Consider the following 12959-nt stretch of genomic DNA (forward strand, 5'->3'; position numbering starts at 1 on the left):
CAGATGCCTAGCCAAAATTTCAAAATTCAAACCCAGTCCAAATACACAGCCAGAAAAAGAAAAAAAAAAAAAAAGAAAGAAAGAAAAAAGAAAAAAAAAAAAGGAAAGGAAAGGTTGGCCTATTTGTATTATGGAAGAAACCTATGCCTTCTCAAAAAGCCCCATTTTGTGCTGGTTGAACACTCAGTAGACAAGGAAACTTGGTACACACAATAATTACAAGGGCCTCGATTTTAAAAGCCTTCAGTACCCCCAACTGGGGTAGTTTTTCCAAAGCTTTCAGTAGAGCTGAACAGGCCTACTCAATTAGAAAAGGCAAGCCATGTTTGGCACCATGCCTGAAAATGCTAAGTATCACATAAGGCTAAAATCTCACCCAGCTAGCAAAACTTTTATGGAAGCATGTTTGTTAAAACACTCCATTTTCCACATCACCTCTACCTTGCTCTTTTGGGAAATCCCCTTCAACAATTGCTTTCTACTCCCTTTTGGTACTGACAGACAGAATAAGAAGCCAAATAAAAAAAACTGTGGTAATTTGCTATGATACAATTGTACAGTGTTCGCTTTTGGTACCAGTAACGAATCCTTAAGCAGTTATAATATGGACAAGGAAATCAACAAACTGCATGCTAAAATGTGCTTTCAGGGGCCAGCCCCATTGCTGCCAGACCCATGGCACACCAGTGTCACCCACAGGCTCCCAGTCCTACTGCCACTGCTGGTAGCATGGAAGTCACAGAGGAGGACACAGGGTGAGGCCCTTCAGTGGTAGCTCAGCTCTACTTCCACATCTGAGAATGCCCAAGAGATGGGCGGGATCCCATGAGCACGAAGCCAGAGAAGCAAGAAGGCTGGACAGCACAAAGGCATACTTTAAAAAACGAACAAACAAACGAGCAAACCAACCAACCAACCAACCCACACTGTAGACCACTTCCATCAAGGTGATTCACACTTTTTGCCCATCTGGCTGTTATGGGTACAGATTCAGGTTGGCTGTTTCAGCGCTAGGCTCGGGTGACTCTACATACCCTCTTCTCTGTGACCTCTCTGAGATGAAATTTGTTTTTAAGGTATAGTTCCATAGAATTGTAGAGATGGAGCTGTCTAGAAGTATCCATAGGGTGTAGTTGGTCTCAAAAACTCTCATCTGCCTTACTTTCTTCCCTCTTTCCTTAGACTCCCAAAGAAAGTAATTTACTGATGACTCTTCCCAGAAGTGCCAGAGGAGAGCAAGGAAGTAAGTGTTAAACACACAAAGGCTAGAGCTGTAGTAGCTAAGAGATAAAGGAAATAAAATGTCTTCAGTTTTCAAAGTTCTCTTGTCAGATAGATCCATGATTAAATCATTTGCACAACAAACAAAACAACTGAAGGTTGCTAAGTCTTTAGGTAACTGCTATTCTCACTCAGACAAAAAGGTAGGTTAGAGGTATTTTGACTAAAATTTTAAATTATACCCCTCTAAAGCTATCTCAAAATCTAAATTTAGAGTTGATCACTGCAGTGTCACAGAAGATGCAGATAGTTAAGGGACCCTTTCATTTTGTTTTATCATTATTTATTAACTTAAAATTGCATCAGCTATAACATTTAGCCAGTTTCTATACAATTCTGCCTTTAATTCATGCTGAGTGGAACCTTATTTTCTTAGTTCTACAGAAACTATTTTGAATAATCTTTTTTCCTTTTGTGGCAAACTTTAAAATTATATTCACAGAAATGTAACTTACGAATGAACTTTTACCAGTCTTGTTTATATACAGGTGAAGAATGTTTTGTTTTGTTTTTTTTATTTTAGGATGGAATCACTCCTGAAGTAGTTTTAAGTCTTCGACTTTAATGTACTATTTGAATTCATTTCAAAGCATGTAACTTGTTGCTGCCCTTGGGACCAAATATGATTTAAGTCTTCGTGCCAGTGCAAGCCAATACGCATGTAATAGCAGTAAATGCATAGGTCTGATGGTGAAGAGAAAGCAGAGAAGCTATGGAGTTAGAGAATTCTGTTTTCCATCCCCGACTCACTGAGGGGACAAAAAAAAAGGGAGACTCACTAAGGGGACAAGCCCAGGGGAAAAAAAAGATGGTATTCTCTGATAATTCCTAAGTGTCACTGTTTACAACATTACAGCACAACTAGAAATGCCCAGATATTCTCATACTCAGAAGTTTTGGTTGTGTTTTAATACCATAACTATCTTGAGTAAATATAATTCATTTACCAAACCCACTTCTCTGGCTGACGGGTTCAGCTAACAGCCCTATTTGATGGAATAGATTTGAAAACATTATAAAATGTGGCAGAATTTAACCTTAAAGTGAGATTCCTTAAATTATTACCATCACAACTATGCAGTGCTGTAATCAAAAACCTAAACCAAAAGCATAAACATTCAATCTCAGGTAAGTCAGATCTTAAAACACAGAGAACAACAATGAAGGTAGAATTTGGCACCTACCCACTTCAGCCAAAGTTTTGATACATGACTCCACTGAGGCTTTCTGAGTTGGGTTTGGCCAGGTACAGTTGTAAATTCTAAAAGCAGACTGCAGTAGCTGAATAAAAACAGGTTGATGTGTCTAAAATCAAAAAAACAAATATGGAAGTTTATACTTTAGAATGTCCTCACAACTGTCCTGAGGTTTGACACAACATAAATCTCATGTGTGGGTTTTTTAACTTGTACGCTTAAATTAAATTAAATTAAATTAAATTCTCTTTGCTCTTCAGGACAGGAAGAATGCAGACCAATTCTGCACTACTACACAGGCCAAAGCATGTAATTTGCCATCAGATTACCACTGATATCAAGCACGGTACAGAGCAGAAGGACTGAGGAATCTTCATGGTTCTCAGGTGTATGTACATGTGCCATAGGACATAGCATTTTTTTTCGTATAAGCAACTAGATAAACCTTTATTCTGCAAACATAGCCCATCCGGTGAATCCACAAGAGCCAGCATTGAGCTGTCTGCTGGTCAGAGATGTAAAGAGTAAAAATGAAGAGTAAGTGATTTGAAGTGAAATTAAGCTGTCAGCCAGTGGCATGAGAAGGGACAGAGAAATTAGAGAAGGATACAAAGATACAGGATTCCTATGTCGTTAGCAGAAGGTATCTCATTAATGGGCTGAATTACATATTGGTCTGTCTCTCTTCTTCTTACCTGGAGGCTGGTGCTGTTATCTGAAAATGGAGAATTGAAGAAGCCACTCACAATGCTCATTACAGGCTCAGTGACATATTTCTCCAGAGATGTGTCTGCGTGTTTACGATCTGTGGTTGTGTTACAAACCTACAGGATAGAAGGAGGAAACAATGAGATTTAGAACTTTTAAGTAAGCAAACTATGTGGCTTAGTATTTGTTACAACCCATGTAATAATATTTATTCTTAGTATAGATTTTATGGAAAATCTATCAGAGATAACTATCTTACAAGTTAGAGATGTGTTTGTTACAGCTTATCTCCCTTCTCAAAGGTCCACACTGTATTTTAAATCTCATTCTCTTCTGAACTAAATCTTTCTGGTTGTCTGTCTGTTCTTTCCATGAAAAAAAAGATCCCCCTAAATCAGCACACTGCATATCACCTACATATTTACACAGATTCAAGAAGAAAACGAACATTCCCTTCTATTGTGGAGGTAAGCTGGGAGAGGTTTTAGAGACAGACTGAAAAAACACATTAGGTTAGAGAGATTTCAGGTAATGTTTATCTTCTTGCCACATTCAACACGAATGAGTGGCAAGGGTGAAGCTCATATGCAAAAAACAAATGTGTAAAAAGAGGGAAAGAGAAGAAAATAGCATAGACAATACAGCCTTCCAGATTTTAAGCAGACAACATTAATTAAGAAAGCCACATGAGGAAAATAGAGAAGACAGGATAAAAACAACGAAAGAAGAGAATGGATATCACTGGGACAATTTTGGAGCGCAGAAAGATGATTAAATTGTAGGAGGATATGGGCAGATTTGTAGAAGTGGTTCCTAAAGACACTCTTTGGCACAGTATTAAAAGTTTGTTGCTGCATAAAGATGTCAAGTTTAAAGAAAGGAAAACATTACTGGCATGGTACATACATGCTTCAGTATTTCTTCTCTTTTTTTTTTTTCCCCCTCAACATTTGTGAACATCTATACAGAGTTATTTTTACTTTGCATATGTCAGTCCAAACTGTACTAAAAGGAATCCTAAAAGGAGTCCACATAAAGCAAGTCAGGGTGAGAAAGGCAAGACTGGACAAACACGGCATACAGATCATACTCATCCTACCTCTTCATTAGCCTTCAAATAAACAGTTCTAGTTAGGTTTAAAAATAAATGAAAGGCAAAATTATTCTTTTTCACCAATGCAAGCCACAGACATCTGCAACGTTCTAGAGAATCTATGCAAGAACAGAATTTATTTTGTTTATAGACTTCTGGGGTAACCTTCAAACTATCTGAGCTTTTAAAACAAAATCATGAATCTGCACACTAGTTATCATTACATCACCTTATGGATGGGGAACAGAAGTCCAGAGAAGCTGAGTGAATTGTTTAAGGTCACGGAGAAAAGTGGGTGGCAGAACTAGAGACATAATACACAGCACCTGAATCTCACACAGGGCAAATACGCCCTCTAATTACGCTGTGACACTTGGACACCACAAGACAGCAATTTCACCAGCAGCACTTTAAGGAAGGTTACTGATGTGACATCTAAAAGCACCCATGTGCAGTGCAAGATACGGCTCACGGGAACACAAAAGCAGTGTCATATGGCAGGCAGAGAAATAACCAAAGGTAACTTGAGAGCTACAAGAATTAGGCACCTGGGGGAGCTTTGCTTGTCTGTTTTTCTGAAATGCGTCAGAAAAACAAGTCATGTCTCCACATAGTGCAATCTTATCACCTCAGGAAAGGAAAGGTTTTGGTCAGAGAACCAACAGTGGCTAAAATGGAACAGCAAACATTTCAGCCCTCCAGTTTGGGAAGAGCATCACAGCTCCTCTTCTGTGGTCCTCATGGAAGGATAATATTGAGATATATAATCAAAACTTAATTGGGGAAAAAAAAATAAAATATCACAGAACTGAAAACTTCATGATGTTCTTCTGCTTTTAATTAATCCGCATGGCAGTTCTGACTGGAACCAGTAGCTCTGAGGCTGAGTATTTGTTATCCCAATGGAAGACAGTGAGCTGTGCAGCACTAGCATGGCGAATTTAGAAATGACCAAACCTAAATTCCAAAATGCTGTTAAGCTTTCCCTTCACTTGTCTAAAAGTGAATAAGCATGGCAGAGCCATATGTGGGGATACCACTCTGCTTCGACACAGGTCTGAAAAATTCCCATCTCAGAAGGACTTTGGAAATCCTCTCATCTGCTCTTATCCCTCTGCCCTTCTGGGGACTGAAAGATGTTTCTCTGTGGAAGAAGAAACCTGAAATGCATGAAATGGAGATGAAGATTGAGGAAGCGGTGTTTAAAAACCTCTTAAGAGACTTTGGGACCAAAACTCACATGAATAATATTTCAAAAATTCTGCAGGAGAAAGTCACGATGACTTCACAGCTGTCAGATCTCAGCTCTGTTTTTAATCCTGCTCAGAATACAGCTGCTGACTTACAGAACGAGCCACCTGTGGGAAAGGGAAGCCTTTCCTGGAGCTGCTCCCACCTGCTCTGTGATGCGCTCTCAGTCATACACGGGAGAAAGTAGGTTGGCAGAAACAGCAGAAAAAGGTGTCTTTGAAAGAGCAATTGCTTTTGGCAAATGGAATTTAATACACACATCTGCCGACTGCCTGTTTTGCAAGGTATCACAGTGTTGAAAAAGAATGACAGTTGAGGACTAAATATTTCCTTCTTTGGTCTAGCAACAGACAAAAAAAATGTTTTCTTTTTTTCTTACTTCTTTTTTCAGGTTGAAGGAATTCAACCTGAGGATAACACTCTCCATCTTTCACCTTAGTGCTCTCTAATGACAGACTCAGACTCAAAGCTCACAAACTCACCCACTGACAGCCATTTGTAGCAGCTAAAAGGAAAGCATTTCCCCTTCCCCCACGCAAAAGCATCTCTTTTAGCTCACTGCAACACAAAGGATCAAAGGGCTCTTTTTCTAAATGCTTTGAAAGGTATTGTAACATCTTTCATGAAGCTGACAGCATTCTAACCGTCCTGATAGCTACATAAAGCTGATGTATTTATAACTCACAGGCTCTGCCTGGGACCCAGAAAACCAAATACACTCAATAACATAGAAGATACAGCTACCCATGGGGCCTGGCAGAAGAGCAGAACATGCCAGAGCACTTTGGATATGTTCTTTTACTTCTTTTCACTGATAACCTTAATAAAAAGGGCTAATTAGGCACTTGCCCTAAGGACTTTGTAGGAGAGCAAAATAAAACTGCATTTTGCCATTTGGAGAAAAAAGCACACACACAAAATATAGCATTAATAAAACACTCAATATTCACCTCTGAAGACCTGGAGCCAAATTTGTCCTATTAGCAAAATATGTGAAAACAAGCTCAAGGCTCACCAGCATCAGAATAATTCCAGATCACATGGCAGCATGTCTCCAGGCTTACAAAGTGAACAGTGGACAGAGTCCCCTCTCTGCTGTATCTGCTTTAAGCCAACGGGCAAGGAAAACTGATCATATCAAATAGTTGGGGAGGGGAGTCTCGTCAGAAGGTCAGTACCATGATATATCAGGAAAGGGCAACTCAGAAAAGGATTTAAGCAAGAGAAAATACTTCTTGGGGGAAAAGCAGCAAGGTTAAAAAACAGAATTGCCCTCCAAGAATGTTCCTGATCTTAATTTGCAAATGAAGTGGGTATGTCCAGAAGGGCTTTTCAGCCAAGAGACAAGGCAAACAGCAAGAAAACTGAATTTGTAGAGGTCTCATTACTGCTGAAAACAGCTACCATCAAAAAAAGAACACAAATATTCCTGTGTTAATCTGTGTCCAAAAAAAGGCAAAAAATAAAGACACTTATAAGTTTTCCGTTTCACAGAAAAATGAACAGGCCCTGTGCCTATCACACAGTGCAAATCTCAGCACTCATTCTTCCTTTGGCCATAAATCATTGTGACTATGAGTATGGTATTTTCTCCCAATAGGTTTCAAAGAAACGATTTTGTGGCACACTATTACTCTGGTGTAAATGTTTGCTGCAGGACTGAATTGAGATTCTTTTTCCTTTTCTTCTCTAATTTCAACAAAAAGAAAGATGCAAGGAGTGAGAACCTGATGGATTATGAAATGTAATGGACCACAGACAGGGAAAGGATAGGCATGCACTATGACAACATGCTCTATAGCACTTCCAAAATACTGTCCAGCAGTCAAACACTGGCCACCAGCATAAAAAAATAAACACCTGTGTTTCTTGAGAAAGAGCAACTCCTTTAACAGATATCAATATCAGGATCTTACAAGAAATACGACTTGCTAGAAAAAGGATAGGTATTGCAAGCTGTACTCATTATGTCACACTAAATTCTCCTCCTGGTTCCTCTATGGCATGCTATCTTTCTGGAAGTCATGAGCTTCCCAGTTTTATTTCTTCCAAAGTATCAGGAGAGGGAAGTTTAATATCACTTACGACTTGAAACTTGATGCAACTCTATCTGGTGACCACTGATGGAACCCAAGGCAACAGCATGGAGCTGTAACAGGGAAGGGTCAGGTTGGATATCAGGAAAAGGCTCTTTACCAGAGGGTGCTGGGCACTGGAAAAGGCTCTCCAGGGCAGTGCTCACAGCACCAAGCTGGCTAGAGTTCAAAAAGTGTCTGGACAATGCTCTCAGATATATGGTCTGATTTTTGTGTAGTCCTGTGTGGAGCCTGGAGTTGGACTTTGGATATTCTATGATGCTGTGATTCTAGAGAATTGAATGCCTACTCTACCAACTATGTCCCATCACCTTCAAGCTGATCATTTATACACTGATTAGTATTCTGAAAAAGTAGAGCTGTACACCTGCCTTTTGCAGCACTGAGAATGTAGTGACAGCAGAATAAAAGACCAAAAAAAAAAAAAAAAGGCCAAGGTCAAATTAAAGAAGAAACAGGAGACAAAGAATTTATTTTCCTTGATCCTCTCTGTACTAAGAGAGTAAACCTAGGAGATTACAGATGTGGCTGTTTGTTTGTTTGTTTTAATTACCACCATAATGACAAGTAATGCACACTCCCAATAGAATGACAGAATGTTTTCAACCCTATTTCTTGTGTATCAAACCCAGGCATCCAATTTATTTTTCTGGAAGTAAAGAGAAAGGGACATGGGTTCCAAGGTGCCCTCCTAGACAAAGAAGACTATGAGCAATTAGCAGGTTAAATGATGATAAATAAAATAAAATAGAAATGATGATCTGTTAAAAATATATTTATATTCAACTTTGAAAAAGCAGTGGATAAAATAAATGAAATTCACATGAAGTTCAGTTGTCACCCCTGACTATACTGCAATATATAATACCTCATGAAACTTACCCTTGCCATATCAACAAGGAAGTTCTCAAATAACTTCCAAATGTGGTTACTGGCATAGATTTCTTTCATTTCCACCTCAGTGTCCACGTAACAGTGGTTAACAAAATTAACATAGGCAATTTTCACCTGCAGGATGAGCAAACACAGAAACAATATGAAACAGAACAGAAGCCATTAACATACATATTTTCTGTATGTAAGAATACTGAATGAATAAGATCATCCTTCCAATTTTAAGAAATGCCAATAAGAGTAATACTGTATATATGGTTCTAAAGATTTAACAGATAAGCATAGCAACAGATACACTAATGTACTTACTGATGGACCACGTTAAGAAAAATAGAGATGTTCTGCAAAACTCTAATACCAATTCCCCCACAAAGCAATAATAAAATTATTAATTTAATAGTTAATAACTGATATTAAAATGACATTCAGACTACAAGGGCCTAGCTCAAAGAGCAGGAACTGTCAAAATGGAAGACGCTCATGTATTAATCAGCTGATCCTTGCGGGCTGATGCCTTGTGACAGGCCTGCCAAATACCAAAAAAGGTGTTTAACAGATGAGACTGCAATCCCTATTTTCTGACAGTCCTACGCAGCGCTAATATTCAGAGTAGGTACAACTCAGACCTAAATGGAGGAGAAAGCTTCTGCAGCACTGTGACTACTGCCACAGCAGTGCAGGACTTAAGAAGATAACTGCATTTTCACTCCTGTCCTGTATTAAAAACCTGCGCCAGCACATCGTAAAAATGGATATCCAGTGACTGAAATGTATGTATTAAATACAGACTTTGTCATGGTCAAAGGAGAAGAGATGGTCGCAGTTTAAAGAGGTCAGCAGAAAACTCTTAGGTGTGACAGACTTTTACGTTTCATTTGTTTGGGCTTTTTTAATTAGCAGCTGTTAACGTCCATGTTCGGAGGAACCATTTGAGCAAAGCAAACATTCTACTTTATAAGAAAAGAATCAGTTGATCACAAGGTGATTTTCATATGGGACAGAGGAATTAGATACTTCAGTGAGGCCTAGAGTACATGGATACGAAACCCATGCCTCCAACAGACAACCTATAAAAATCTTTCTGACCAATATGCAGGGCCAGAACAAGGTCCCACATAGACTGTAAGAAGACTTATTTTGATCACATCAAATTTGGTGCAAGCATTTCCATTCTCATCAGGCCAAAGTACTACAGTTCTACTTAGCCATGACTGGTCTGCAGAATTAGGCCTCTATTTGCAAAGAAAAAGGGTTATTTGCCAGACTGGAATTGAATTTAATAAAACAAGACTTCACCCCAAACTCCCAGTGACTTCAACATGGATAGAATGTTACTCTAGAATTTTCAACAGTTCAAAGCAGAGGAAAAAGATTAGCCTGACAAATCACTTAGCTCACTCTTTGCCACTAACAGCCAGAAGTTTATCAGAGGACTAAATTCTAACAGTAGCTGGACAAATCCAGGAAAACAACAACAAAAAATTCTCCTGATCCAAAAATCTGATTAACAACAGGCAGCAAAAGGGACAGTTTTTTGTTTAAAAAAATATTATCAATCCTTTCTCATTTATTTACCTCCACAAGCAACACCTGTTTCCAGCATCTTTTCTGCGTAAATACTCAACTTTTCAGGATATTAGAAACAGCAAAATATTTCTGTGTTTCTAAAAATTGTAATTCTGCTTCATCAGTCGGTGAGTCTTACCTCAGGTATGCAGTCATCATGGGTCACCACTCTCACTATATCATCCAGTGGCAGGAGTGAATTGCACTTGATCTCTGTATAGACATTCTTTCCTTCTGTACAAGCTGCTAGCAATTCCACTAGAGTGATGTGATACGCTAAGGGTCCGCTCTCGTCTGCTCGATCTCGCTCTGAACACATCATTTGGAGTAAAACTGGAAATGATGCTCTATCATTGTAGAATATCAGCACATCTTCACCCCCATTTATCAGCTGAAAAAGATACCACAACACTTTAAAAACCCTGCACTGCAATCATTTTCTTAATTATTTTGCTCTACCTTTAAGTACACAACGATTCTCTAGCTAGAAAGCCCCCCCAAAAACAAAAAATTAGGCTGATGCTTATCAAACGTACGTGTCAAAACAATGGCCAAGGTAAACTGCTCTTATCTACATAAGTGTAAATCTGGAATAACTCACCAAGGAATGAGCTCATGAAAGTGAACTTGAAGTTTAATCTCTATGTAGCTCTCTGTTTACTTAACACATTAGGCTATCCTTGTTATTCCCACCATCTCAGTGTCTGAAGTTAATTAATTACTCTTATATCCTATTGTAAGGCCACGATGCATTATTTTCCCTATTGTACAGATAGGTACTTGAGGTACAGAGATATTAATCTTATGTACCACCTTACATAAAAAGTCTGTGGCTCACACAGAATTTACCTAAACTCTGCACCCCTGCTCAGCATCTGAAACAAAGGACAAGTCTTCCTAACCTGTGGAAATCTGGCAGACGGGTCTTGACACTGTCACTGTCATTCCAGCACTTTCACTTAACAGCGAACTGGTGTATGTGAAAAATATTTGAATTTACTACAAGTACATTGCTCATCTCAAGAGGATCCAGAGCAGAGATGGATGCTGGCAGCTCCACCTCAGCAGATCTCATGTTCTGATATGGTTTTGAACATCTCCCCCAAACACATATGTAGAATATGCCTACTGCCAGTGCCGCTCTGTGAGTTTGGACAAGACAGCAGACCTGTCTTCTCTTCATCACGTTCCTTTCAAGCATAGTTCACTCTTAATGGAAGTGAAAATAAGTTCCCATAAACCCTTTTTAGTGCAGAATGCAACTTGGAAGCACAACAGCCATGTGTATTTTGTGAATAAGGCATATGACATAGTCTGCATGTGACATGAAATCATAGCTTACTGAATTCAAGGGTAGAAGTAAAGGCTGGTGGAGCTGTAAAAAAATAGAAAAGCAGCAAGAGAAGGAATGAAAGCTAATCTCCCTGAGGAGCTGAAAAGTAACAAAATTCAGAAAAAATTTCATTACATTTTTCCAGTGTTTCAAACTGTGATTTCCTCTCTGCTTGATTATTTTTTCTTTGATAATTGTGTAGATTGAACTGTGAATTCAGTTACTCCTTCATTTCCTATTCCTCCTTTTTATTCTTTGGATTTTAAAATGTTTCCACTCAGACTTTTCAAAATAGATATTTTCTGGACACTGAACAGAGGAAACATTTAGAAGGACAAATGCTTGGAAGGGAAGAATGAGACAATATGGCATTTCAGAAGTCATACATTTCACTACTCTCAATGACAAAAAGGACAATAAGGAAAATGAGAGTATTTAAATTGTTGGAAAGTTGACATTTTTAATGCTGATATCTGGAATACTACACTCTTAAGACACTTCAAACACAAAATTATAAAAAAATCCATACCTAGCCCTCCGAGAAGGTATGTACTCTGTCATTTCCCATTAGGTTGACCAATACAGTCCCATAATTATTTTCCTCTTATGAATGTTTTGCAAAGATGAATGACAAGATCCTTTTTTTCAATCTTACATCAAATGCACACACATCTGTTCCAGTATTGCTGATAAAAGGGCAAGTCAAAAGGATCCCTTGTCCTTTTATGTACCTATCACTGATGAATGAGGAAGAAATACCACAAGGTACTGGATCGTGAAAAGTGATTCTGTATGTCAAGTTAGCTACATACTGACTATGATGAACCACAAATCAAAGCAGATAATATTGCATAAGCACGGGAAGAGCTAAGGGGACAAAGTAAATGCAAGGCAAGAAGATATTAGTATATTTCCCCAACTTATCTATTTTTAATTGTGACTTGCAAAGGAAATCCACTGACCCGTACAGAGAATATGATTTCACTAAAAACAGAAAAGGAAGAGAAGCATATCTGGCACTAACCAGGTGAAGTTCTTACTGAGTTCAGTGAACTTAATGATGGTGGGCAAAAACAAACAAACAAAACAAATCAAAGTAGTAAAAACACATTTTCTTCCACAAAAGTATATTTTAAAGGAGTTAAGAATTCTATTAAAGTATAATGAATGGTGGACAGTATCAAAGGAGTTGCTGATCACAGAATCACAGAATTGTCAGGGTTGGAAGGGACCTCAAGGATCATGAATCTCCAACCCCCCTGCCACACGCAGGGCCACCAACCATCCCACCTAATACTAGACCAGGCTGCCCAGGGCCCCATCCAATCTGGCCTTGAACACCTCCAGGGATGGGGCATCCACAACCTCTCTGGGCAGCCTGTTCCAGTACCTCACCACTCTCTCTGTAAAGAATTTCCCCCTGACATCCAACCTAAATCTCCCCTCCCTCAACTTAAAACCGGTTCCCCTCGTCCTACAGTTATCTACCCTTTCAAAGAGTTGATTCCCCTCCTGTTTGTAGGCTCCCTTTATGTAGTGAA

The 12959-nt window shown here is 38.9% G+C and overlaps 1 protein-coding gene across 6 annotated transcripts in view; it reads right to left on the reverse strand.

Moving 5' to 3' along the window:
• Window positions 1–12959, reverse strand: part of ITPR2 (inositol 1,4,5-trisphosphate receptor type 2) — a 263254-nt gene that overhangs the window by 131376 nt on the left and 118919 nt on the right. For all 6 annotated transcript variants that reach the window (XM_090146695.1, XM_031597173.2, XM_090146688.1 and 3 more), the window contains 4 exons: window positions 10225–10476; window positions 8508–8633; window positions 3173–3301; window positions 2466–2586 (listed from right to left, as the gene is read on the reverse strand). In XM_090146695.1, coding sequence (XP_090002821.1) covers window positions 2466–2586; window positions 3173–3301; window positions 8508–8633; window positions 10225–10476 — 628 coding nt within the window. The remainder of the gene's footprint in view (window positions 1–2465; window positions 2587–3172; window positions 3302–8507; window positions 8634–10224; window positions 10477–12959) is intronic.

This window comes from Phasianus colchicus, chromosome 1, assembly GCF_987193195.1.
Source record: "Phasianus colchicus chromosome 1, bPhaCol1.hap1.1, whole genome shotgun sequence".
Lineage (NCBI taxonomy): Eukaryota > Metazoa > Chordata > Aves > Galliformes > Phasianidae > Phasianus > Phasianus colchicus.